General features: G+C 42.6%; 1 protein-coding gene across 1 annotated transcript; it reads left to right on the plus strand.

Moving 5' to 3' along the window:
• Window positions 1–1,375: 1,375 nt before the first annotated feature.
• Window positions 1,376–23,739, plus strand: mdfic (MyoD family inhibitor domain containing). The gene is made up of 5 exons (XM_079655730.1): window positions 1,376–1,688; window positions 1,934–2,112; window positions 3,996–4,106; window positions 16,207–16,548; window positions 20,967–23,739. Exons 2-5 carry the CDS (start codon window positions 2,019–2,021, stop codon window positions 21,215–21,217), a joined length of 798 nt encoding a protein of 265 aa, XP_079511856.1. The 5' UTR covers window positions 1,376–1,688; window positions 1,934–2,018; the 3' UTR covers window positions 21,218–23,739.
• Window positions 23,740–24,319: the final 580 nt, after the last annotated feature.

Below are 24,319 nucleotides of genomic sequence, written 5' to 3' on the forward strand. Positions count from 1 at the left end.
TTTCGTAGAGATAGTGTAAGCCGGTGACACTGAAGGGCCAGTGAAGCTCACATTCTCAGACAACATAATGTAAATAATCCTATAGAGTAACCTTACTTATGTTTGCACTAAATGATACCCTTGGAAGTTTTAACTTCCCACCTTTAGCCCAACTCGACCCCTTTAAAACAAATCTCAAATAAAATAAATCCTAGAGACTTACTGTATTTAGGATATGGAAGGGGTAGAACTGCTTAAAAAGTTATATCAACACAACATTAAATATAGAGCAGATAAAATAAACTGTATTAAACCTTTTTTGTTTTAAACGGGGGGATCAGTTATCAGGTTAAACAGAAATAATGTTGATATTCTCTGTATCAAGCTTCTGATATGTCTCATGAGTACAGTTATGATGTTTATAATTCATTCTAATAAAATGTCATAAAGTCAAACTGATAAAACAATCCAACGTGTCTTTATTGAGCTGTTAAAGAGAGCTGTTAAATCATATTAAAAGTTTTAAATTAATCATGTGCAAGCACTAAAAGACTGAAGAAACACACATTTCCACTGAATTACATTTTGATTAACTTTTAATGGTTTTTATCTGGTGTCACTGTTTGCTTTATCCATCACTAATGTCACTTTACCTTGTAATGTGTGTCTCTAGCTGGTCTTGTATTCATATATTGAGTATTCAATTATTATTTTAGTTTTACATACTTCATTTTTCACAATGTTTCTGTATTGCTGGCCTGCAACAAGCATATTATTCCACAATGGGAATCAATAAAAGCATGATCATAAGCATTAAACTAAAATGCATTAAAGCAATTTTTTTCCCCAAAAGGAAAGTATTAAGATTAAAGTCACGTACAAAGTTGCATTAGTCACTTGAGGCTACCAGAACCAATTGGATTTTTATATTTTATTTGAAATATCACTTTTATTTTATTTTTCGTTCTCTTCCTTTGTTTTTACCGGTAGGCCGACGTCAACATAATGTATGATGTTCATATATTATCTTGAAACAACTAAATGCTGGTTTCAAAAGTACAGAAGAGGACAAGGGCCACATGTGATTTTTTTTAATGAGATCAGGTCAAGATTTTTTGTTTATTCTGAGATTAAAGCCAGAATTCCGACTCTAAAATTTCGAAAAAAAAGTCACTATGGCTCTAATCGTCTTCCATACCACATGTTGAAAACGTAGGAAAAATAAATAAATATTCTCTTTTTAATAACACCTGCAATTAACGTGTACAGCCCCAACGTAGGCTTCACTAAATGTAATATTTTAACGATATGTTTTAATTTAGCGTTTTTTTAAAACTTTTTCCTTACTTTATTTGTTGGGAGACTTGTTGAGGGAGGGCTTTGTTCACTTCTCTGCCGCGAAGGGAAGCAAAGAGAGAGAAGAGAGGCTGCACTGCAGGAATCCGGATATGATGAAAATGTTTGAGACGCAACTATCAGAAAACTACCGCCGCTGCACGTCGAAAGTGTCGCGCGAGGAGTATTATTGTTAACATCTGGACAAAGTGGGACTGGGACACGCGCTGACTGCTAAACTTACCGTTAAAAAAGTTTCTGGTCGCTTCTCTTTCACCCTTTTTTCGTCTTTTCTTCCCGAGAAAGAGTTGCAGGGAGGAAGGGAGGATGGGAATAAGTTACATTTGAAGCGAGGGAGTTGTCATGTTTGAAAGGTAAGTCATTCTTTATAAACACTATGTCCGCTTTAGCTATAAACAGCACTTAGCTTGACGCTTTTTTTGATAAAGAAAAAGGGGAGTGTGGGAACTGCACATGCAGTCTTTCAGCAAGTTTATGTAAGAAGCGAGAGAAGGGAAATTTCCACTAAGTTTTTACTGCAGCTCGACGTCACTTTTCTCGCTGTGTGAATAAGCAGACGGCTGTCTCAAGTTGACACGGTGTTGCTTTGTGTCTTCAGCTGATGATGAGACATTGGTTTGAGGGCTGAGGGAAAGGAGGAACTTCTTCTGCGGCTGTGTGTGTCCCAAAAACACGACTGTCTCATGTCCAAGGAGACTGTCCTGACTCCGGATGGGCCGGGAGTCCCAGGGAAGGGCCTTCAGCAAGAGACAAGTTCCCTGCTGTCAGCCTCACAAGGTAAGGACACACAGGATAGGCCACACATCACTGTCAGGGGAAATAAGTTACATTGAGGTGACCAAGGTGGGGTTAAGGGCTCCTAGGGGGCAACGAAAAAGTTCCCAGAGTTCATATAACAAGATGTAATTTAACAAATATTTCAGTAAGTGGTAAGAAAAGTGTTTCCTAAAGTGTAAATACGTCCAGCTATGCACCAATTCACACATATTAGCATATTTCTACTCTCATGAGCCACGTAACCCAATGTTTTTGGTCCACTAACACAAAACATGTCAGTTTGAAGTAGTTTATGACTTGCAAACAATTCAGAATATCTGCTATATAATGCAGTGCTCATGTGTACTTGAAGTTCTCTCTTGTGAATGTTAATGTAGTTTCTCTCCCTGCTGCCAATGCACTATAGCTATAAATACGAGTGACATCTATGGTCAAGAACTCATGTTGCTTATAAGGCCATGTCAATTTTTCAGTGACCGCATTAACCAGTTTACCGGTGTGTATGGAGCATTTGTAGGACAGCTTTGGACAATATCAGCCCTGTCTTTTTAAATGATATTCATGTGATTTTAAGTACACATCAGTATCTGTGCTCCAGTGTTAAGCCTTGATAATGTTTTTGCTTTTTCCTCAATAAAGTCTGAAGAAACGCCCTGGTGACTCTTAACAGCAACCACAGCCAATTATAGTTTTTAATTAACTTTCTAGTTGCCCCTAAGATTATCACATGTAAAATAAGCTTACCCCCACACCCCCTTTTTTCATTTTTCTTCAAACAAGCAATGAACCATTAACCATCCTATTTATACCAAGCATCATTATGGCACTGTCAAAAAATAGCAAAGTAGGACAAAGTAAGCAATCACTGGGGCTGCTGGATTGCGAATGGATTTTCGCTGGACCTTCAAAGGCGCTTGTAGTTAAGACTGGATTTCCCCTCTCAGGGGACTGTGGATGTACTGAGAATAGAGCAATTTATTTCTAACTGTGATCACTAAATACTGCGATGCATCACACAGCACTGCTGCTAACACAACTCTGCTACCATACTGTACATCAGCTCCGAGTTGAGATGTGCCATATCTATCTAGGGCTGCTAGCCTGCACCCATCCATTCCACTCCCCCACCCATCACTGCTTACAAACAGAGAGTGTTGCAGCATTGTAACAACTGCTTCAAGCTTTAGTAAACAAGATTGCTAAGTTTTGCTGAATCATTCTTCCCCATTTTTTTCCTTTTTAAAATCACAAAAGTGACTCACGAGGCGGTATGTTACTGAAAAACGTGCAAGCTATGAGAAAAACTTCAGCCAATGAAAAGCATCTGGCTCGTAAGCAGTGAATAAAGTCATTGTGGAAGGTTTATTTCCTGAACAAAGTAGCAGTGTGCAAAGCGTCAGCAAGTCAAAAAGCTAAAAGACAGGGCTTAGAGAGATGAGTGAAACTGTGTTTTTTTTTGCACAGCTATCAGGCCTGGAGTCTTTGCCCACATACTTTTTCCAATTTAGATGAATGCAGCTTTCATGGCAGTAAAAAGAAGCTTGGCAGGTAGAGCGCACCCGGGAGAAGAAGGAGAGAAAATGAGATCCAGAGCTCTGGCAAGGCCTTTACCTGAACCGCCCCACCATGTTGAGCAACCATTTGCCCGGCCTGAGCTTTTTCTGGCAAAAAAAAAAATACCTCTGTACGTCAGCCTCGTCCAGCTGTGACACTTTGTCCACTAAGGCTGACCCTGTAAAACACCTTCATTTCAAACAGTTGAGCTCCTAATAGAGTAACATTAAATGAAACATAATATCTTTCTGTTGAACTTTCTGTTCAACACGCTTTCCTTTTTTTATATTCTTTGTCCGCGTTTAACTGTTAACGCTTGCGATCCTCAGATGCTCGTGACAGTGGATCGTCAGGAACAACAGCATCTCCGAGGAAACCGGACGCTGTAGGACAAAGTCACGTGACCGAGGAGAAGTCTACTTACGGCGAGCCTGTAAGAAGTAAGTTTTAACAACCTGGAACAGCTGCAGGGAGAACAGCGTGATATCTTGGTGCTATTTCGAACGATAACCAACAACGAGCCGTTTAATAGGGAGCGAGTGGAAATTATTAACATATTTGAGCTTTTTCATAGTCGGGTAGTTAAGATTAACTGCGGTGGGTGTTTAGCAATTAAACATTTAGATGATTCTAATTTAATCTTCCAACTGTTGAGAAAGTTGTTATGACATTCGCACAGGGTCAGATGGCCATTATTAGCTTTTCTCAAGTAGAAAGATCCAGCACCAAAATGAGTGATAGCACGCTCTGTCTTTCTACCATAAAGACACTCCATTTTTTGCTTCTGCTTCCAGACGTTCCAGTGTTTTGGAAGAAGGGAAATCCTGTCTGTGGTTCTGGCATTGACAACTTTAACGCACTGATTGCGTCTTAGCCACAATGTTTTTCCCCCCCGTACCAAACATTTACCTATTGAGGAAGAATTGTTCCAGCTGCTGCTTCAGCGTCACACTAAGACAACATGGCAGGCAGCGGTATTTTGTTCCTACCATTAATCTACTTTTATTGATCATTTGTCTGCTGGTTTTTCATTGTAAAATAACAGTTGGCTTTTTCCTGCATCTCATAACCTGCTTTTATAACTTGGGAAAGTTTGGCAACCTGTTTTGTAACTCTGAAATAATCACATTGTTTTATGCAAATGTCCTGACACAAGGAGGTTTTTACAAAACAATTATTTGGCGTTGAACTGCTCGAGTTAACAGCAGGTCTAATTAAGCCTCGAACTCTCGATGCACTCTTGCTCAGTGAAATGACTTGATACTGAGCTATGGATTGCAGGTCATAAAAAGAAACCGGCTAAAAGCTTTGTGTGTATTTTATTGTTCTTAAGAAGAGTGAGTTGTGTCAGCAGAAGCTAATAGCAGCTGATTGCTTCCACCCATGTAAGTGCCGAGCTATAATAAGGATTGTGTTTGCGTTTGACACAACACTTCTTTTGTTTCTAGCTTGTTAACTTTTCCAGGGCGCTTTTTTCCTGACTTTTTTTTTTGGAAGCATTAATGACTTGCCAGTGGCTTGTTTACTGAATCGGCACAGAAAAAGAGATTCAGTTGCAAAAGGAAAAAAGAGATTTTCTGTCAAGAGGTCTCTCTTGCTTGGCAGGTGTGTGGAGTATTGCACTTCTGAAGGGAAGCATGCTTTGCTTTCATCTCAGCAGATAAGCCCCTGTGACAACAGTTTTGCGTTGTAATTGATGTCACCCCCAAACATCCACACATACTCTCTTACACACACACACACTGTCTGTCTGTCTGTCTGTCTGTCTGTCTGTCTGTCTGTCTGTCTGTCTGTCTGTCTGTCTGTAAGGGAATGTTAGAGGAAGGCAGATATGCCACTTCTCTTTTGAGAGAGTTACAAGAACATAAATAGTCATGTCAAATACCGGAATCTTTGTTCCTGTGTCTGACTGTGGTTGAATCAAAGCTGGGAGTTCTTACATTAAGGGGGGCTCAAGTTAACCTACCTGTGTCGTAGTCTCACTGTGGTCTTGTTGGTTGAGGTGACCAATCGGATTGCTCGATGGCTGGAGTAATTGAGAGCCCTCCTCACAGCAGAAACAGGAAATCAATAAGAAATCATATGCCTGCGTACATCCTGGCCCCTCGCTGTTTTTTCCGCCCAATCCCCCGCTGTCCGATTGAGAGCTTGTGTAGAGTTTGTGGACAGCGACTTTTCACAACAAGAGGAAGCTTGTTGTGACCTTGTAAAAACAGCGCATATCCTATTTCAGCTATGATAACATTGTTTTGACAAGCTGTCTTTTTAACCGGGTCCCCTTAAAGAAGCAACGTAAACTTCAGCAGGCCTTTTCAGGAGAGTACATTAAACACTGTGGAACTGAACATCATTAATCATCAAGTGTGACCTAAGTAGCTGAAATGTTAACGAAGGGAGTATCATAAATTCACACGAAGTTGCAGTGCGGTGATTACCCCCTGTGCCAACCACTGTGGCTTGTTAGACGAATAGTAAAATCCTGCCCTTCCTGTTAGGCCCCCTGTCAGTGAACGGTTCCTCTGTGGCGCTGCCATCCTAGGGGGAGGAGGGAGAGTCTTGTGGGGGAGACAGACATTCCTCAAGAGACCGTTCTGGGTTTTCAAGCAGCTGATATCTCCTGCAAACAGGGCCTTGGCTCTGCGGCTCCTGTCTCAGAATAAATTGCCACCACCCAGCACCATTTCTAGGAGTTTAATCGTCAAATTATTCAACAAATTGTCAAATACTTTCCCTTCTCTGAACGCTTCTGTAGTTGATAACCTTACTAGCTTCCTAAGAACAGGTTTTTTTTTATTTTATCTAAGGTTGTAGTGAGAAAGGAAGGTCAAATAACACGACTCTTTTTCTTTTCCCTTTTTAAAGGAAAGACATTAGTCTGGCCTTTGTGTGAATCCCTGATTGGACTCTTTAGTGGCACACTTTCAAGGTTATTACCTGTACGCAAAATTGACCTTTTTAGAAGTGAATTTGTGACCCCTAATAAATGCAGTAAAAGGGATTGTTTAACGGGGGAGTGTCTCATACTTGCACCTCTCTTTGCCAGGAAAAGATTCCTTGACAGTGCAACAATTAAGATTTATATACAAAACTATAAAGTGTTATGATATTCGACAGTTGGCAGAGTAAGACTAAGATAAAACAAAGGGCAAGTACCCCTTCATCATCATTTTCATTATCACTGAAATAGAAGTATAGAATCAACATTCACTCACACTTTGCCTCGTGTATATTTCAAAGTTACTTTTTAACCTCCTGGCAGTTTTTCTTTTCCGCCATAGGAAGCGCATAGTGATTGTTGTTATTCAAGATTCATATCTGTATCGTAATCCTCAGAGCCCTGTCTCTGCAGACATAATGTGTCTAAGGCCTATTATAAACGGACCCATCATTTTCAAGTGATTACTAACCAGTGGGTCATGGAATCAAAAACGGTATAAATAGGGTGAAATGCTAGTGTAGGGGTTGATTAAAATGCCCATTGTAATTCTACCTCTGTTGTAATTATTTTTCCATTGTCTTGGTGCAGATAGATTTCATATGGGACATTTCAAGTGTGTTCATTAGCATATTTTACCCCAAGTGCCCGAGCCTATTCACTGTTAATTTTATTTTTTAAGATATTCAAAATACTTGAGCCAAATGATTAGATATGCATACCTCAATTCATGGTTGCGGTCTTTTAAGTACTTCTGTCAGATACCATGCAACATATATGGATTTTAATTGTGGAGGAAGACTCATTGTTTTTTGCAGGGAATTGGAATCTTTTTTTAAAAAATCTTTCAAAATCCCGTTTAGACCAATTGACATTTGCGTCTAACAGTTTATTTTGTGCAGCACCCATCTGCTGTGGTGGAATAAATATTCAGACATTTTACATTAGTGAAAGTAGCATAGTATAAAACTACTTTTAGCTATTTTCTGTAAGGGGTCGGCAACACATAAATACTTGATATTGTGATATGAGACATTTTAGGTTGTAATGTTGCATAGGTGCTGTCTCTTGCTGGTTACATAAACCTGTTTAGCTATTCTATGATTTTACTTTTTAACACTGAGTTGTATCAACACAAATATGTTTTGGTATATCTGTAGAATACACATTTGTATATCTCTGCAGCTCCACAATACTTATTCAAAATGATATTTTAACACATATTTAGTCTAATGTGCCGTCTGCAACTTGAATATTGCACTTGCGAATAATTGTGCAGCCCTGCTTTCCATATTGTTGATTACTTTAATCTTTAATCGTGCACTAAATTGTATGCTTCACTTCTACACAAGTGTCACAGCCTTTCACAAGCCACTCACCGAGAGGGTGAAAGTCAGTCAGTTCAAATGAGAGTGGCGCAGGGGGGATTACTTGGCCTCTAACAGGGTTTTGGCTTCAACATTAAGGTTAAAACCCTTTTCTATTACTGAGATCTGTGCTGATGTTGCCCCTGCAGCCCCGACCCCCTCGAGCATCCAGCTCCTTGCCCCCTTCGTGTTTGCAGGTTCAGTGCCTCTCTGCTAGGTCATTCAGTCAGGCCCCCCTTGATCACTGGTGGGTGACCGGGGACCGGGGGGGGGTTGGCTCCCGTCCAGACTCACAGACAGCCGCTGCCGACACAGGCCCTGGCTACTGCGACACCCCCCCTCTCCTCTCTCTCAGGCGAGAGCTAAAATCGATACGGGCGTCTCCGTGTTTAAGAAGCCACTCAGAGGCAGACGAGCACCTCTGTCCCGAAGGCTGATCTCTCAGCTTAAGGCCCTGATTGGCACCCCGAAGATGCGAGGTGCTGACCCACAGCTGTCCCATTAGCAGAGGGTTAATGCTGAGATTGATACTGAGCAAATAAAGGAACTAGGTGTGGGGGTGTTTTGATAGACTGTCTATCCCCTCTCTGACCTGGGGACAGACCTCAGTTGTTTTTGGGGCTTTTAGGGAGTGGTACCGTCAGACCTTCGACTCCACAATGCTGCGTTTGTGGATCTGTCGCAGATGCACACTGTATTTATCCGGAGTGTGTGTCTGCCTCTCTGTCTGCATGTGTGTGTATTTGTGTACAAGTACAAGTGTGCGCATGTGTAAGTCTGCGCGCCGGCCGTTGAATTTCAAACGAGTGAGTTTCCTGTGGAACTTCTACTTCAGCGGGGAGATTTTGAAGCTGGTGGAATATTTGAGTCATCGATGTAACTGAAACTGAAAACCCATTCCCCACTTTCCCTCCCCTGGCTTCACCCCCTCCCGTTCGCTCCTGCTCTGTTGCTCCGTTTTTGTTTTGAGTTGTTGGCGAAGAGAGGGTGGAGCACGTTTTTTTTTTTGGGGAGTATGGAGCCTGGCAGCTCCCTCAGGCCTGCTCTGAGTCACGTCATAATTGATCTTTCTAGAAATGGTGGTAGCTAGCCGTGTAAAACCTAAATCCGTGCAAGATGTGCAGCTTTTTAAAGATACTGCACTCACGCACTCGGCTGACTTTATACCTCACTCTTTTCTCTCCTCTCGGATGGTGAGAAACAGATGAGGGAGAATAAAAGGCGTTTGACAAAGCTTAATACTGAAACAGGCTCGTACAAATTCAGAAATGAGAATAAGGGACCATTTAGTGTCTCTCACAGCAGCCAGGTGGGGAAGCTTTGAACGCTCCGTAATGCCTTTTGCGTTCTGCTACATTAGAAGCACTCAAATTAGCACCATGCCAAGTTCCACACAACAGCGGAGAGACCGGAGACTTCTGTGGTCGCAGCTCGGGGGCTGTGGGGTTCGGGCCCCTGTGTGAATGGCTTCCCCTCCACATGATTCATGTCAGAGAAAATGGCATCTCATTGGGCCTTCTCAATGATTTAGATAGCAGTCGGACATATTAATCTGGGAAAATGTTCCGTTTTTGAAATCAAAGGATAATTGATGACCCCCTTCCCGGCACACACACACACACACACACACACACACCTTACGCATGAGCACGCTGAGAGTTTCATGTCGTCAAATCAAGCTCTTGTCTTTCAAGTTGCCTTTGCTACTGTAAAATGTAATTAAGCAGAACAAGGTCCGAGGGGGTTATTTTTTCCACTCAATCAGCAGCAAAATTTGAAATTAGTAAATCCCTGACGCCCTGCTTCTCTCTTTGTTGAGTGGAGGCGGTGTTGGTGCTGGTAAAAGGGGGGTGGGGGTTGGGGGGGGGGGGGGGGAGATATTATTAAGCTCTGTCTTCACGTGTCACTTCCCCTTCAGCAGGTTGTTGGAGCCAAATTTGAATGACTGTCACAGAGAATTAAAACAGGGGCGGAAAATAAGTGTGTCACCACTGTAAACGAGCTGAGCAATATTGACTGATTGCTCTGGAATGAGATGGGGGGGGGGGGGAAACCGGACAAAAATGTGATGTTTCCTGCTTAAATGAGATGCAACACTATGTGATCAGCCGTGACAGGTGAAGACAGCTAATAGAGTTCTGTGGCAGGTTACACACACACACACACACACACACACACACACACACACACACACACACACACACACACACATACAGCCTGTCACTTTTGCTGATGAGGATCCAATATCATAGCAGGTAATTTAGCTATCGTCAGCGGTCATCATCATCATCGTCCGTGCCGACCGCCAATCCTCGTCATTTCATCTTGGGTAAATACAAAACAATGTGTGTTTCAACTGACAGGGCCAGGGTTGCTGTGTGATGTCCGGAGTTTTTAAATATCTGTTGAAACAAGTGACATTTCTGTTAGCCCGCCGTCCATTCTGTGTAAACAGATCGAGACGAGACCATCGTTGTTTCCCCATTCTTTCACCGAAGGAGTCGTATTTTCGAATCAAACGCTCGTTCTCGTTCGCCAGTTGACATGGCCAATTTACTCTAATTTCACACCTCTGATATCTGCATTATATGGATGCTCATCGCAGTTTGTGGGTTTTGTTGTGCTGGGACACTTGAATGATGATGCTGTCCCTTACGATGCGTCCTTTTTTCTAGACAATAAAGAAAGTCCTTGTCCCGTAGTTGGGAAGGTCAAACGGTAAACGAGGCTTTGATATGCCCTAGGAACATTTCAATCAGAGCCCTTTGTAATAACATTCATTGTACTATTTTCCCCCTGTCCCCCTCACTCTCTCTGCACTATAATTCCCCTGGTTTTGCGTCTATAAATATGGACAGGGAAGATGTATAATTTCTAATGAGAAAATATATCCCTTTGGATTGAAAGGCAGGGGCTGTTCCGCACGCTGCTGTTTGTTAGGAGGAGAGATGATACCTCAGGCTGTTTTGGCGGGGGGGTAGGAGTGGTGGTGGTGGTGCTGCTGGTAAGAGGAGTCTCGCTAGGTCATTGCACATTTACAAATTAGCATTTCAATCATGCAGGTACATGGCCAGCCGAGCAGAAAATATACATGTTTTTCTAATACAAGGCACAAAAAGATAAACAAAACACTCGCCGTGTTAGTAGAATTAGCATTTCAGAGCTAACTGTCACTGTTGTTTGGGACTCGTCACTAAATATATAGGTGCCTCCGCATAGGCGTTCATATTCTATTCAGTGTTAACTCCCAAAGCCGTAGAGCTGTGTAATAACGGCTATTAGGAGATAAACACAAGATCTGGATTGTGGTGTTTATTTGGCTGACATGATGTGACATTTGAATAACTGTATGCTCTGTCTATGATGGGCATTCTAATAAGCCTATGCAAACACCTCTCCTCTCTTCTCCCTCTTCCTCTCAGTCTCAGGGGCATTACTATTAAAAAGAGGTGAGCTTTAGAAACAGAGCTTGTGTGGTTGTTCAATCCGCTGCCTGCCTTACCTGTGACTCGCAAATGAGAATCTCCATACTGCCCCGTTTGACCTCTGTGTTATATTTTCACATGTTCTCCACTATTTTAGAATTCTTGTTTATACAGCTCTGTTTCAGTTGACATGCATGTATGCATATTCCTTCCTGGTAAGTCTGTGTGTGTGAGATCTAGTAGGCTTTTGACATACTGTACATATATGTATGTACTGCTCCTCTTTTCTACTGTCTTTTGGGTACAATTTCCAGCTCCCCCCTGTAGGACCTATTTTTTGTGACAAAAGCGGAGGTGTTTATATACTCAGTTTTACATACAGAGCGCACGGCTCCGGCGCTCTCCAGGCACTCCGGTGCTCGGTCCCTGTGTGGCGCAGTCACTGAAGACTCGGTGACAAATGGCAATTATATTTGTGTGTTCTTCATGAATCCATCAAACACTGGCCTTTTAAAAATGCTCCCCAGATATTTGAGGCTGTCAGCTAGTAGTAGCTGGGACCAAATTGGGATGCTGCTTAGACAGTCAAGAAGCACTCACCCCCTAGTTTCCCCTGTGATGTGTGTGACAGCGTGTGTAGGGGGATTCCATGTTTTATTCAACTACAAATGTACACTCTCAACAGTTGTTGATGTGCTCGAAATAGGGCGGTTACAAGTCCAATTTGAAGTGTGTGCGCATCTGTGTGTCCATTTCTTTCTCCCAAACATGGTGTTTTAATGCAAGCTGTCAGGTTGTGTGTTTTCAGTTATCTCAGGACACACACCCTTCCTTCAGAACCTTGCAACTGTACAGCTCGGAGGATTTTAAAAGAAACTTGCTGGGAGTTTTTCGTATCAAATTTTGATGCCGTTTTTGTTTCCTGCTGTTTTTATAAAGTATGAACAATGCAGCAGCAGAAGCTCGTACTTGCATTTGTTATCAGAATCCTCGGATGGGGAGTTGAACTGTATTTCAAAAAATGCCATTAAGGACATATATTATCGTGAATCTAAAAAGTCTAACCTAGTAAAAATCCATACGCATTATCATTTTATTAATTTCTTTGATGCACCAACCAACCCCGCGTGGCATACTTCCAACAGGGCCGACTGTATTTCTGCTTTCTCTCATTATGTCTTCATTTGTCTCACGGTGACTGTACAAGTCTGTCATTGCCATCTTTTGACAGTATCATCATTATCATGATCAATGCTTATGAATATTACTCCATCGTGTCCATTCATCTCAGTCACCGTGTTCCTCAGGATAAAAATAAAGAGACGGTGTAAAGCCTCCAGGAACCTTCCACCGGGGCGCACTTCAGCCCAACTCCAACCACTTTTTTAGGACTTCAGAAACCTGAGCCGCCGCTTACATATGTGGTGGTTTCTTAATAACTATTTATACTTTGGCAAATTGAAAGCTCGACATCCTCAAATGGAAAGGTAATTATGCCTCCCAGTCTACTTCGGCCTTTTTGGGCTTGAACATGTGTTTATGTATGCTAGTTCGTTTAACCTCAATGTGACCGAGCAGTGTGTATTTATGCAAGACGATATGGGTGATTGACTTAAGGAACCGACTTCTATATGGGAGTTTTGCTCCGTAGTATTGACTTAAAAATACTCAAGAAACAGGTGAATTATCATTACGGTGCAGGGTTAGCTGTGAGTTTAGCTAAGTCTGTGTGGGGTCTTTGCAGATTAGTTAATCATTAGATATAGAGGGGGGTTTTTCTGAGTGCTTTCTATGCATTAAAATACATGGCCACATCTAAGGAATTAAATAATTGCAAACAGCGGGATTAGAACAGTTAGCTTGCTGATTTTTATTTCTGGCTTCTGCAAATGTTAAAACGTACATTTGCAGATTGTAATCTAACCTAGTAGCAGAAAAAAATCTCTTACAGTTTGCTGAAAAGCTAACTTGGTCTAGGATCCTGAAGTGACCGATCAGTAAGACATAACTATATGTGGCACACCTAATTGGTGAAATAATCAATTTGAAAGAAAACTTCTCTTTGAAACGCCAAAAATCTTTCCTTGGCTAACCCAAGTAGGACCCATATTGTTGATATGTAGATCACCCTCCTTCTGTATGTGTAGCTAGCCTCCCCTTATGATAATTGTTTGCCAAGCATTAAAACAAAAGGCTGTGGGAAGAAAAACATGTCAAGTTGCAGCTGCCAGCGCTAAAAGTGAGGAACAACAACAGATGTAGCGTTCTCCGTGTCTCCTTGTTAGCAAGCTTTCAGTCTCTCTCCACATTATCATGGCTAGGCTGCGAGGCTTTTCTCTTTTGGAGGGGAAAATCCATCAACCTGGTCTTAAATCACTGCATAATGAATTCCATCGTGTGCTACCCAGTTGTCTAATTTCAAATTGCATGGAATCCTGATCCCTAAAGTCTATATTTGTTTACGGAGGCAGAAGCCCGAATGAGGAGAAGGCAGAAACCCAGTGTGTGTATTTAATTGCTTTTGTTTTACATCTACATTCACGTCCGGCCTCTCCCAGGGTGATGTGTTGTTAAAAAGCGCCAGGCCCCGGTTCCCACACTCTCTCTTGTTAACCGTAATTGCACTTGTTGGTGAGCCGACAGAAGGAAAATAGAAATGGAAAAAAATGACCGGCGTCGTATTAAGTTTCTGTTTTCGTCCGCATTTGTTGTTCTTTGGACAGCTGTTAGAATAGACGGCTTGTATTTAATGTATATACAAAAGGTACAGGAAACTGAATAGAAGCACGGTTCACACAGACAGACTTAAAAAGAGATGAATAATTCACAAAATCTGGAGTTAAGCGTGCACTGGTGGCGCGTGCACATGCTCAGCGGCTCTGATGTGGAGGAAGGTAACGCGGGAGTAGGTCCCAGTAGAGCTGAATGTGCAGGTGTTCCTTGCCACCTCCTTTACTCACTCACATCCTTCGCCTTCTTTCTTATCAGACAGGTCGCTGTCTCCTGACTTTCTGTGGCTGTCACACTCACACACACTTAGAAAAGGCCATCTCTGAGCGTTCAGAGGAAAGGAGATCATTACCGTTGCAGACAGCAGCTCTTTTTGTATATGCACAGTATCACAGGTTTTTCTTTTCTCTTTTTACTCTGGTTTCTCGCACACTGACTCAACTCGCCCTGCTCCCACAAAAACGCGTGTCTGCCTACAGCGGTGGCTTTTGTGAACCTGTCACATACACGCATTCCTATATCTCTGCGCTCCCTTCTGTCGGTCCGGGTTTCGAGTGTTTGCCATGTGATCGATATGATCGTGTTAGGGAATGGTGGCAAGATTTGCCCAGAGTGATTTAGCTGTCTCCGTCACCGTGTTCCCTTTTGAACATCACAAGCTACAGTGACTTTATATGGGAGTGAAATGTATGAAGTGAAAGGTGCCGACAAAGTTCTCTTCAGTTAAAATAAAGTTACAGGGTTATCACGCCATCGACATGAGGGTAAAAGGAATCATCTTGCAATACATAGACATTACAAAGTAAGTTATGGAAGTAAAGCAGTGGTTCCTTTTATATGCTCGTATTGAAGTATTGTCCTTTTTATGTTCCCATCTTAAATATCAAAAAGGAAAACGGGCAGATGTGTCATTTTTCAAGGTCTGCACAATTTAAAATTGCACCAAAAATATATGAAATTGATCATGATGTGATTTTTAAGATGATCTGCTCCAGAACATATGTTTTATTAAGTCTGGAAAATAGGATTTGTAGGTTTTGATATCTCTGCTGCAACACAATATATTAATCAAAATGGTCTTTTAACAAATATTTAACCTTTTATTTAGCTCCGTGCGATTTGAATATTGCACAAATACAATACACAAGTTTCAAATAATTGTGCAGCCTTCCTGTGTATGCTTTCTATATTAATGTTTAGACTGTCCTACATTAAGACCTTGAGCTTGCAGCGAAATAAATGCAAGTAAGGTGAAATGCAATCACTTAACTTTCCTTAAACCTGATGTGAGTAGATGTCAACTCTATTGTCAATCTTTCAGTTTGTGTACGTACAGACGGAGAGATCGGAATACCGTTTCCCACAACCCTGAATACAAGTACATGTGATGCAACTACACATCTAATGGCGCTTTTCCACTGCAGCACGGTTTAAGCCCGGCTCGCTTTTCTTTGCTTTTCCACAAGGGGTAGTTCCGGCTCAGGGCTACTTCTTCACCTTTTTTCTGGCCCTCCAAAATCGAGGTTCTTACCGGGCCAACAACCGGGCTGAATATGCTAAACTGGTGACGTAAACACTCTGGACTGCTGAGTGGTCAGAGAGAATCGCTAGCAAGGGAATATTTTACCGTGATTTCATTGTAATACACGTTTCAAAATGATGCCGAAGTAACAACACACTGATACCGGTCTGCAGACAAGACGGCAGGCGAAACACCTTTTGAAATGCGTGTCTTCTGAATGGAGATCGGATCCGTCCACACTCGCAACAACGGCCTATACAGACATAAATAAACCAGCGACTGTATTCGCCATGACACAGACAGTCTGTGGTTTGTACTTGTTTAACTTTTGCCTAGTTTCTGAACAGATATGAGGAGCTCTGAGTGCTAACGGCTAACGGCTGATGTTTTGGTTTTGTGGCTCTATAGTTACGACCCCTTTTACTAAACTGTAATGGAAACACAGCATAAAGTGAGCCTGGCCTAACCATACCGTACTAAGCCGTGCTAGGTCCTGTAGTGGAAAAGCTCCATAAGTCTTTTACTAAACTAATACAAATCTTATTTCTTTTATGTTTTCAGCTCAACCCCAGTCTCAACCAGAGCCTGCCGATGGAGACGCTCACAAGGATCAAAATGGCTTTCGCCACAACAGCACTGGCACGCCCACGTTCAGCAACGGCGTCCACCCGGGGGCCGCACGCACATGCTCCTGCAGTGCCAACATCCCCACGGGGGCCACGGGTGGTGCTGGCCCCGGCACAAGAGAGAAGCCGACCACGGAGCAGCCCAGGAAGCAGCCGTTGACGCCGGTGTCGCAGAGGATGCAGAGGAAACTGAGGTCCAGCTTGTCGGTGAACAGCGATGGCAGCCGGCGCAGTAAAGGCAGCTCCAGCAGCTCACAGAAACCTCCTTTACCCGACGGTGAGTAGCAACACACAGGGAAAATCATGACAGTGAGTAAGAGAGAGCGCAGACACAGTACTACTAACTTCTCTAACGCTTGTTTGCACGCATGCTTCTCTCTGTTGCGTCCCATCTTCTGTTGGTCATTCATTCATTCCATGGGGCCGTAGGGATGTCTCAAGAATTGAGGCCAGTTCTAATTGTATTATTTGCATTGTTTATAAAAAGACGTGTAGTTTGTCGTATGCGTTGAAACATTCCTAATTCAACTCCCGTAAAACTTTTTTTTTTTTCTAAAATAAAAAGAACACATCAGTCATTATTCCATGTCACACAAAAGCATACATTGCTATATTTAAGCAAATCATGTGAGTAGTTGATCAAAACATTAGGGGACAGAAATGCTGCTCTAACACATAATATTTAGGATATACGTTCAACCATCACCTTAACAATTCATTCTCTTTGTTCCTCTCTGCTGTAATAATACCCATATTGATATAAACCCGTCCCTTCTTTCACCTTTTATTAATGGGAGTGCATGACCCCTGAAATCTATAACTCCCGTCAAGCAAATGACATCGTCTCCCGCTGCTGTGGCTTTTATTTTCCTGAACAACAAGTCAGAGAGTGCGTTTGCGATGCCGGGAAGCCGTCACTTTGTCAGGTGCTAGGCCGAGGTGAGTCCGGTAATGAAGGCGGGCGGCTGGTCCTTTTCCATCGGGGAGATAGGTGTGACCGTCTAACGAGGCCTGCGAGCACAGGGTGCCTATTAAAAGTCATGACCAGCCTTCTTCGGGCCCCTCACACCTCTCTGGGCCCTCTCTGGCTCTCCCTGCATCCCGTCAGCACCACCGCGGCCCTCATTATCGTCGCATCCCTCCTCCAACTATTTGGCTAGGTGGCTGTGCGTGTGTGGACAACCTTCTGTGTTCTGTGGACAATTCACTACCTACTCGTGGCCTTTGCTGTTTTTCATGTGGACTCCAAAGTGAAGATGGGAGAATAATGTGTTCAAAGATGACTAATGGTCAGGTTTGAGGGATACGAGTGGGCTGTCAGATGTTTACTTGATGAGTGAAATATGCATCAGAACGAGAACAAACAAGAAAGCAAACACACTTACACAATGCCTCGCAAGTGAACGTGGGATGCGTCCACCAGAGATATTCCAGACACGTCATGTTTTCCACATCTTAATTGGTAAAGAACAGCAGAGAGGGTGCAAAAACATACAACACACAACAACAGCAGCTTAACAAGTCTGTCTCATTATGGCTTTAGTGTTGCTTATTTGCAGACGCGAGAGCTCTCAAAATCAATATGTTCGCTCTCAACTATTTATTTCCCCCCGGAAAACAGCCAAGCTGTGGTGTTTGAATGTTTACACGGATTAACATAATCTGTTTGCCTGTGAAATTAGCCTCCTAAACAGCCCCCTGAACACAGGAAATAAAAGGCGTAAACTAGCTGGATCTAGCTCTGGGGATTCTGTGATTCTTGGCACGTGCCGTTGGCATCGTAGCCGATCTGTGATAACACCACAGCTTCTGAGGAGGCATTCACCATGCTGCTTTTGTTCAGCAGGGGGTGTTGTCTTTACCTTTTGTCAACCAGTTTGTGTTTTTCTGTTAATTGTGTGTAATCAGCTGAGGTCTCCAAGCTGCTTGAGCCTCATTTAGAGATTTAAGTCAATGCCTGGAGCGTAGTGCAGCTTAGCTACAAACCTTGATGTGTATTGTGCAAGTCCTCTAGCTTTGACTTTTTCCCTCAGTCATGCATTATAAACAAGCCTGCTTCAAAGTGCATGTGGTGGACCTTCTCCACCCAGCCCACGTCCTCTGCCCTCTTTACCCATCTGTGCATTTCCATGGCCACCAAGGCCTGGTCTGATCAACCTCTTTCCCCCTTCTGTCTGCCTCTCTTTGTGAGTTTGAATGTTTTGCACAGCTTGCCGCTCTGAGGCCCATCCAGCTTGTTTTGTGTCATGCCGCTCCCTCTTTTTTGATGTTAGCTTTCCAGATGTCTCAAAGTATTTCCTCAGAGGCGCCGGACGCTGTTTTCGGCCCCTGCAAACTCTGGGCTTCATCGCCGCTCACTGACATTAAACAGGAGACGTGTCAGTGTGCGCTGCTCTGTCTGTCTGTTGGTTGGTTTCACTCTGTGTCTCTGTCTGTCTCTCTCTGTTTTCCTGGAGATGTGCCTCTCGTCCTGCTCTCTTGTGTACAGTGTACGACCCCCCCCACCCCCGTCTTTCTCTCTCCTTTTTACTGGCTTCTCTAAGATCCAGACTAATCGCTGGTGTTGAATTATACATCCAAGTGAATAGCTGAGATGGCCGGCCGCTGCTTAATGCCTATGTGTTTATACCCTATTCACACTCTACTGTTACATTCTGAGCGCATGGCTATGCCCTCTGGGTCCTTCAAAGTTTGTTTGGCTGAACTTTGAGGTTTTGTGCATGGGGCTTTGACTGGGCGCTGTTTATTGTGTTCATTTTGTAGCGCTCGCATGGCAGTACACTTTACCCAATGCCAGTATGAGTTTCGTAACACCAGCATGAAAAAAAATCCAATTTACTGCACGTCCACTACAGATGTTCCGAATTTCTCCCCCCCACCACTGCCAGTGTTACGGCCTGAGATATTATGGCCTCAGATAAGGATAATAAGATGCATTCAAACTTCAGGTACCCTCACTCACATACATATTCACACACTTGCTCGTTTCATGTTCCCCTTCTCTATCTTGTTTGTATCACAGTCAGCTTCTGGTCAGCCCTGAGCACCACAAAAAATAGGATGAAGAAAAAAAAAAATTCCCTCCACTTTGATTAATCAAACATGAGCATCCAGCGGTCCTCAGCTTGCCTTCCCATGCCGCCCTCCACACTCTCCGCCTTTCGCTCTCCCTCTAACCCAATCAGTAACAGCTCCTTCTGACAGCTCAAGATGGGCTGATGAAAGTTATGCAAATGTGCCCTGTTTGTAATGCTATTTTTCTGCATCCATCCACATCATGTCTCTTTAACACTCCGAAGCAGTGGCGCTGCTCTGGCCTCGGTTCAAAAAGGAGACGGCTGCAAGGAGTTTATGCCATGCACACTTAGCGAGTGATATTGAGTATAATTTAGTGCCTTATTGCAACTACACAAGTTCTGGTGTTAAGCTATTAACGATATCATACGGTCAATTGTGATAGTTAGTTTGTAGACAGAATCAGAATACTTGATTCATTGTGGTGGAATTTGCTTTTCGTGACTGTTGCTAAATTTGAGAATGAAAAAAACACAAAATATAGATTAAATAAAATAAAAAAACGTTTTAAATATAAACATAAGAAGTTGAACTACAAATGTGCATTAAAATATTAAATAAAATAAAACTGTTTTAAGTAAACACAAGTAAAAATATGCACATTGTAATACAATATATAACATGTATATTACACTATGTACTTTGTTAATCAGTTTTCTTTGGGTTTTATTGTATCATACATTTCACTTAAAAACATTTTTTTTTGTGTTAAGCACAACAAAAATAACCTCTTTGATTTGATATGATTTTGTTATTTATTTAAGAAGGCACATTAACATTATGCACTTGAGTCCAACATGTAAATATGCCAGATTTAGCTATAGAGACACATTTTGCAGTCCCTGGCAGGTTAATGGCATTAAAAGAAAACACATAAGGCCATAAAAACACAATAATCATCAAAAGTCTTGAAGAATAATTAAATTGCGTTTCATCCAATGACATTTTCTCCCTGTAGTTAAAGAGTTCTGTAAGAAAACTCTTGTCCTCTGCATCCTGCACTCCCTGCATGGCATCACTAACATATTGTGTGTGTGTGTGTGGAAGTAAAATATGTAATTTGTTCTTTTTCATTACCAATTCAGCACGGACGCATTTTAATGAAACTAATTCCGCCATTGAGAAACAGATTTGTGATGGTTAATGGGTATATTGGTAATTTAAAGGGGAACTCTTTATTGCCGTGCTGCAAGAAGCTGAAAGTTGCCACCAGCTATTTGACGGCAGTCTGCGACGAGGTTAAATGTTAATCAGAGGTGTGAGCATTGGCGGCATTAATCCACCTATTTACCGGGAGACACTGTTGGACTTTTTCTAATCATCTGTGTGTGATCAACCTGGCAGTTTGCATGATAATGCCACAATTATTTAGCAGTCCGTTAATCAAAACGGCAGGAGAGGAATTCATTTATTTGAATATTTCTTATTTTCACCACCCTCCTGGCAAGTTACCACCTGCCAAGCATGCGAATCCTCATCCAATCACATCGCTTGTTTCATTTAATGGCTACTAATTTCAGTATTTACATATTTTTATTTGGTATATTGCTTTTTTTGGAATGTGTTTTTTTTTTTTGTTCACGTGTTTCTTTTGCTTCACCCCGTCGGGTTTCGACCCAGACTGCTGCGTCCACTGCATCTTGGCGTGCCTGTTCTGCGAGTTCCAGGCTCTTTGCAACATGGTGGTGACGCAGGCCTCGTGCGGCGCCTGCACATCGGAGGCCTGCTGCTGCTGCTGCTGCGCCGACGACATGGGCGACGACTGCAACTGCCCCTGCGACATGGACTGCGGCATCATGGACGCCTGCTGCGAGTCTTCAGATTGCCTGGAATTCTGTATGGAGTGCTGCGGCATCTGCTTCCCCACATAGGGAGGCGGGGGGGGAAGCTGTGTCTCGGCAGGGGGGATAACTGGACCCTGGGTAGAGGAATGGAAGGAAACTGCTGCTGCTGTCACTTTGAATTCAGCAGCAGACAGGGAATATGTGTGTGTGCGGTAAATGTGTTTGTGAACGTCCCATTTTATGTGAGTGTGTGTGGTGTGGTGTGGCTGAGTAAAGCATGCTTTGAAAGATGTATTTTGACACTGGGCTTCTTCATCAAAACCAGCTCAGCAAGAGCTAGAAGTAACTCCAGATATATGAACAATACATCTTCTGTGTGTTAAGTATTCTATCCTTTACGTAAAAAGTATTATCATAGAGTGCAGTAACGATTTTATTCAGGAATGCTGTCTACTTTCATCTTATCTTTTTAGTCGTTTTGATGAACAACGTGTGCATACTAAACAAAATGATTTATTTACTCTGATTCCATTTACAATACATGTGTTGCTGTTAATTCCGCTCCAAAACTGAGGTTGCGGTCTTCGTGCTGTACAACACTGTAAAGGGTTTATGTGTCAGCTCATACATTCCTGTTATGAAAAGTAGTTTAGAAACAGTGACTTTCATTTACAGTTATCTACTGTAGAACTGTAGAACTGTAGAACGACCAAAACTGGTGAAATATCAGAGGGGAATCAGGACAATGCAACTTTTTTGGTTTTAAAAGAAGTGTGCCAGTTTTAGAAAATTGTTTTGCTTTTCTATTTCAAGCATTCTTTTTTAAAGGGGCCCTATTATGCTCTTTGGGGTTTCCCTTTCCTGTAGTGTGTTTATAGAAGTTTTTGTGACGTAAATGGTCTGCAAAAAAAAAATCCCAAAGTGTCTCTCGAATACACTCCCGCTATCTACATCTCTAAAGCTGCATCTCATTTTGGTTAAATGGATTCCTTGCGTCGTTTCCCTGCGACTAGTCCCTCCCACCAAGGAAGCATGGAGAGACGCAAGGAAACCACGAGAAGCGGGGAAATACGTTTTTAAGAGCAATGGGACGTCGTTTTCTCCGGAGCGTCACGTGAAGCGACGTCTGCACAGCTGATCGTCTGACAGCAGCCAGATCAGTGCATGCGCTGCATCGTCCAATCAGTGAGTGATACACAGTAAGGGGGCGGGGCGATTGTCTGAGGATTTCACCGGAGGATGGTCTGGTAGTTCCTCGATTATCGCTCCCCCGTTACCACTCCTCGATCCCCCCGCAAAAATAATGCCACTGGGACGGTACTCAAGATGGCGCAGACAAATCAACTTCCGGTGATACCGAGCCCGAGGAGCGAGGAAATTAGAAATAACCGAAGCGAGACGCACCCTAAGTGGTTGACCAATGAAAATAGAGCAGGCCAGCTAACCAATCAGAGCAGACTGGGCTCTGGTTTCAGACAGAGGGTGAAAAGAGGTGCTGCAGCACAGGCAGTATGAGAACAATAAAGAGCTTTTTAATTAAAGAATGTGAACATGTCACAGTAGAGGAACACAATACAAATATCAACCTGAAAATGAGCATAACGGGGCCCCTTTAATTGAAGTTGCCTTTAATCACATACAAAATACCGACAATTTGTTTGCGAAATAATGCTGGAAGGTCAATGAAAACATGTTTTACAAAAGAATCTCATCTCTCTCCTGACTGAGCAGTATTAAGCCTTGGATTTACTGGAAATACAGTCACATCTTTAATGAAAATGAACGCTTCTGCCCGCTCGTTGCAACGTAAATATAAACAATGTAACGTCAGCCATTTACGATTTTAGGCTTTGTCAGCTGCACATGGTACACATATCTCCTCTGATGCTATTTTAAATACACACTGTGTAAGTATGACTTGTTGAACTGCACTCGAGGGGTGTGATATGGAATTAAAAAATGGTGACCCTGGTTGCCATATAAGCGGCTTTCGGGTATCAAGCCCAAGTGACTCAATGCAAAAAAGGAATCATGGACTGTCACGTTGAAATGGTAAACTAATGCAGGGTAAAGGCAGTTTTCTTCTCCTTTTTTTTTCTGTTGCTTAATTCTGTGTATCTGGAGATGAGTTTGTGGTGAATCACCAGTGGAGTCATTTTCTTGTCTTGCAGATCCGCTTTGATGTTGTTTAAGTGATCGTACTTAATGCTGGACTTCATTAGCATCGCTTGCTTTAAGAAATGTCCCTTCCTAACGCCAACAAAGAAAATGTGCTGCCATGTACAGCTCATATTAATGGCGCACTGATATTGTGTTTAGGTATCGGATAGGCACGTCTGCAGCAGATAATGTGCAGAACCTCATTTGAATGTTTATGATTAAGTCACGTGTCAAGAAAACACTATAGATAATGTGAAGACTTTAAAAAGAGAGGAATGTCTACATGTAGCCCAAGTAGTTGTTCTCTTATACTTTACTGTTGTATATTCTTTTTTCCCTCCTGTACCTTACACTTTTATTTCTCAACTTTGCTCCTTTTCTTAGTTTTGTATATTATCTTCTTTTGAAAGAGATCAGTTTTTACAAAATAAATCATTCCCAAAAATGTATTCTGTTGGTTTTGAACACAATTTGTTTAAAGGGCGCATGTCATGCTTTTCTGGTTATTACCCGTCCCCTTGTGTGTTATAGCTTTTTCTGCATGTAAACGGTCTGCAGGGTCAAAAACCCTCAAAGTACACCCTGTAGGGAGTAAAACTCTAATACAGAGAAGACCTGTCTATATGCTGCCCCAGAACGCCTCGTTGGACATTTATCTTTTTCCATTGTTTACTTCTTGGGTACAGTGACGTATTTCGGGTATAGTGACATAACGTAACGTCTCAGCAGATTGGTCCAAATGTCCAATCTGCGGAGCCGTTACGTCCACGGAGCCGTTACGTTTGGACCAATCCGCTGACTTCCTCACACACACACACTCGGCGGGACGTTGCGAGGCTCGCTGCTGCGAGGAGCGGGACACTGTGAGCTGGCTCACTGGTGTGGGGTCAGCGAGACAGCGAGATACCGTGGAACGCAGCCTGGGCACACACACAAACTCCCAGCCAGGAGCTCCAACAAGTCGTTTAGGACAGAGAGTGAATGCACATACGATACAGAGATGCTGTCTGAGAAACCAATGTGAGTTTG

This window comes from Notothenia rossii, assembly GCF_949606895.1.
Source record: "Notothenia rossii genome assembly, chromosome: 10".
Taxonomy (NCBI): Eukaryota; Metazoa; Chordata; class Actinopteri; order Perciformes; family Nototheniidae; genus Notothenia; species Notothenia rossii.

Bases quoted from the DNA above. Each gene is read 5' to 3' on its own strand.
- mdfic (XM_079655730.1), top strand. From the start codon at position 2,019: ATGTCCAAGGAGACTGTCCTGACTCCGGATGGGCCGGGAGTCCCAGGG. The intron at 4,107-16,206 runs GTAAGTTTTAAC...TTATGTTTTCAG, and splicing joins TTACGGCGAGCCTGTAAGAA to CTCAACCCCAGTCTCAACCA. The intron at 16,549-20,966 runs GTGAGTAGCAAC...GTTTCGACCCAG, and splicing joins GAAACCTCCTTTACCCGACG to ACTGCTGCGTCCACTGCATC.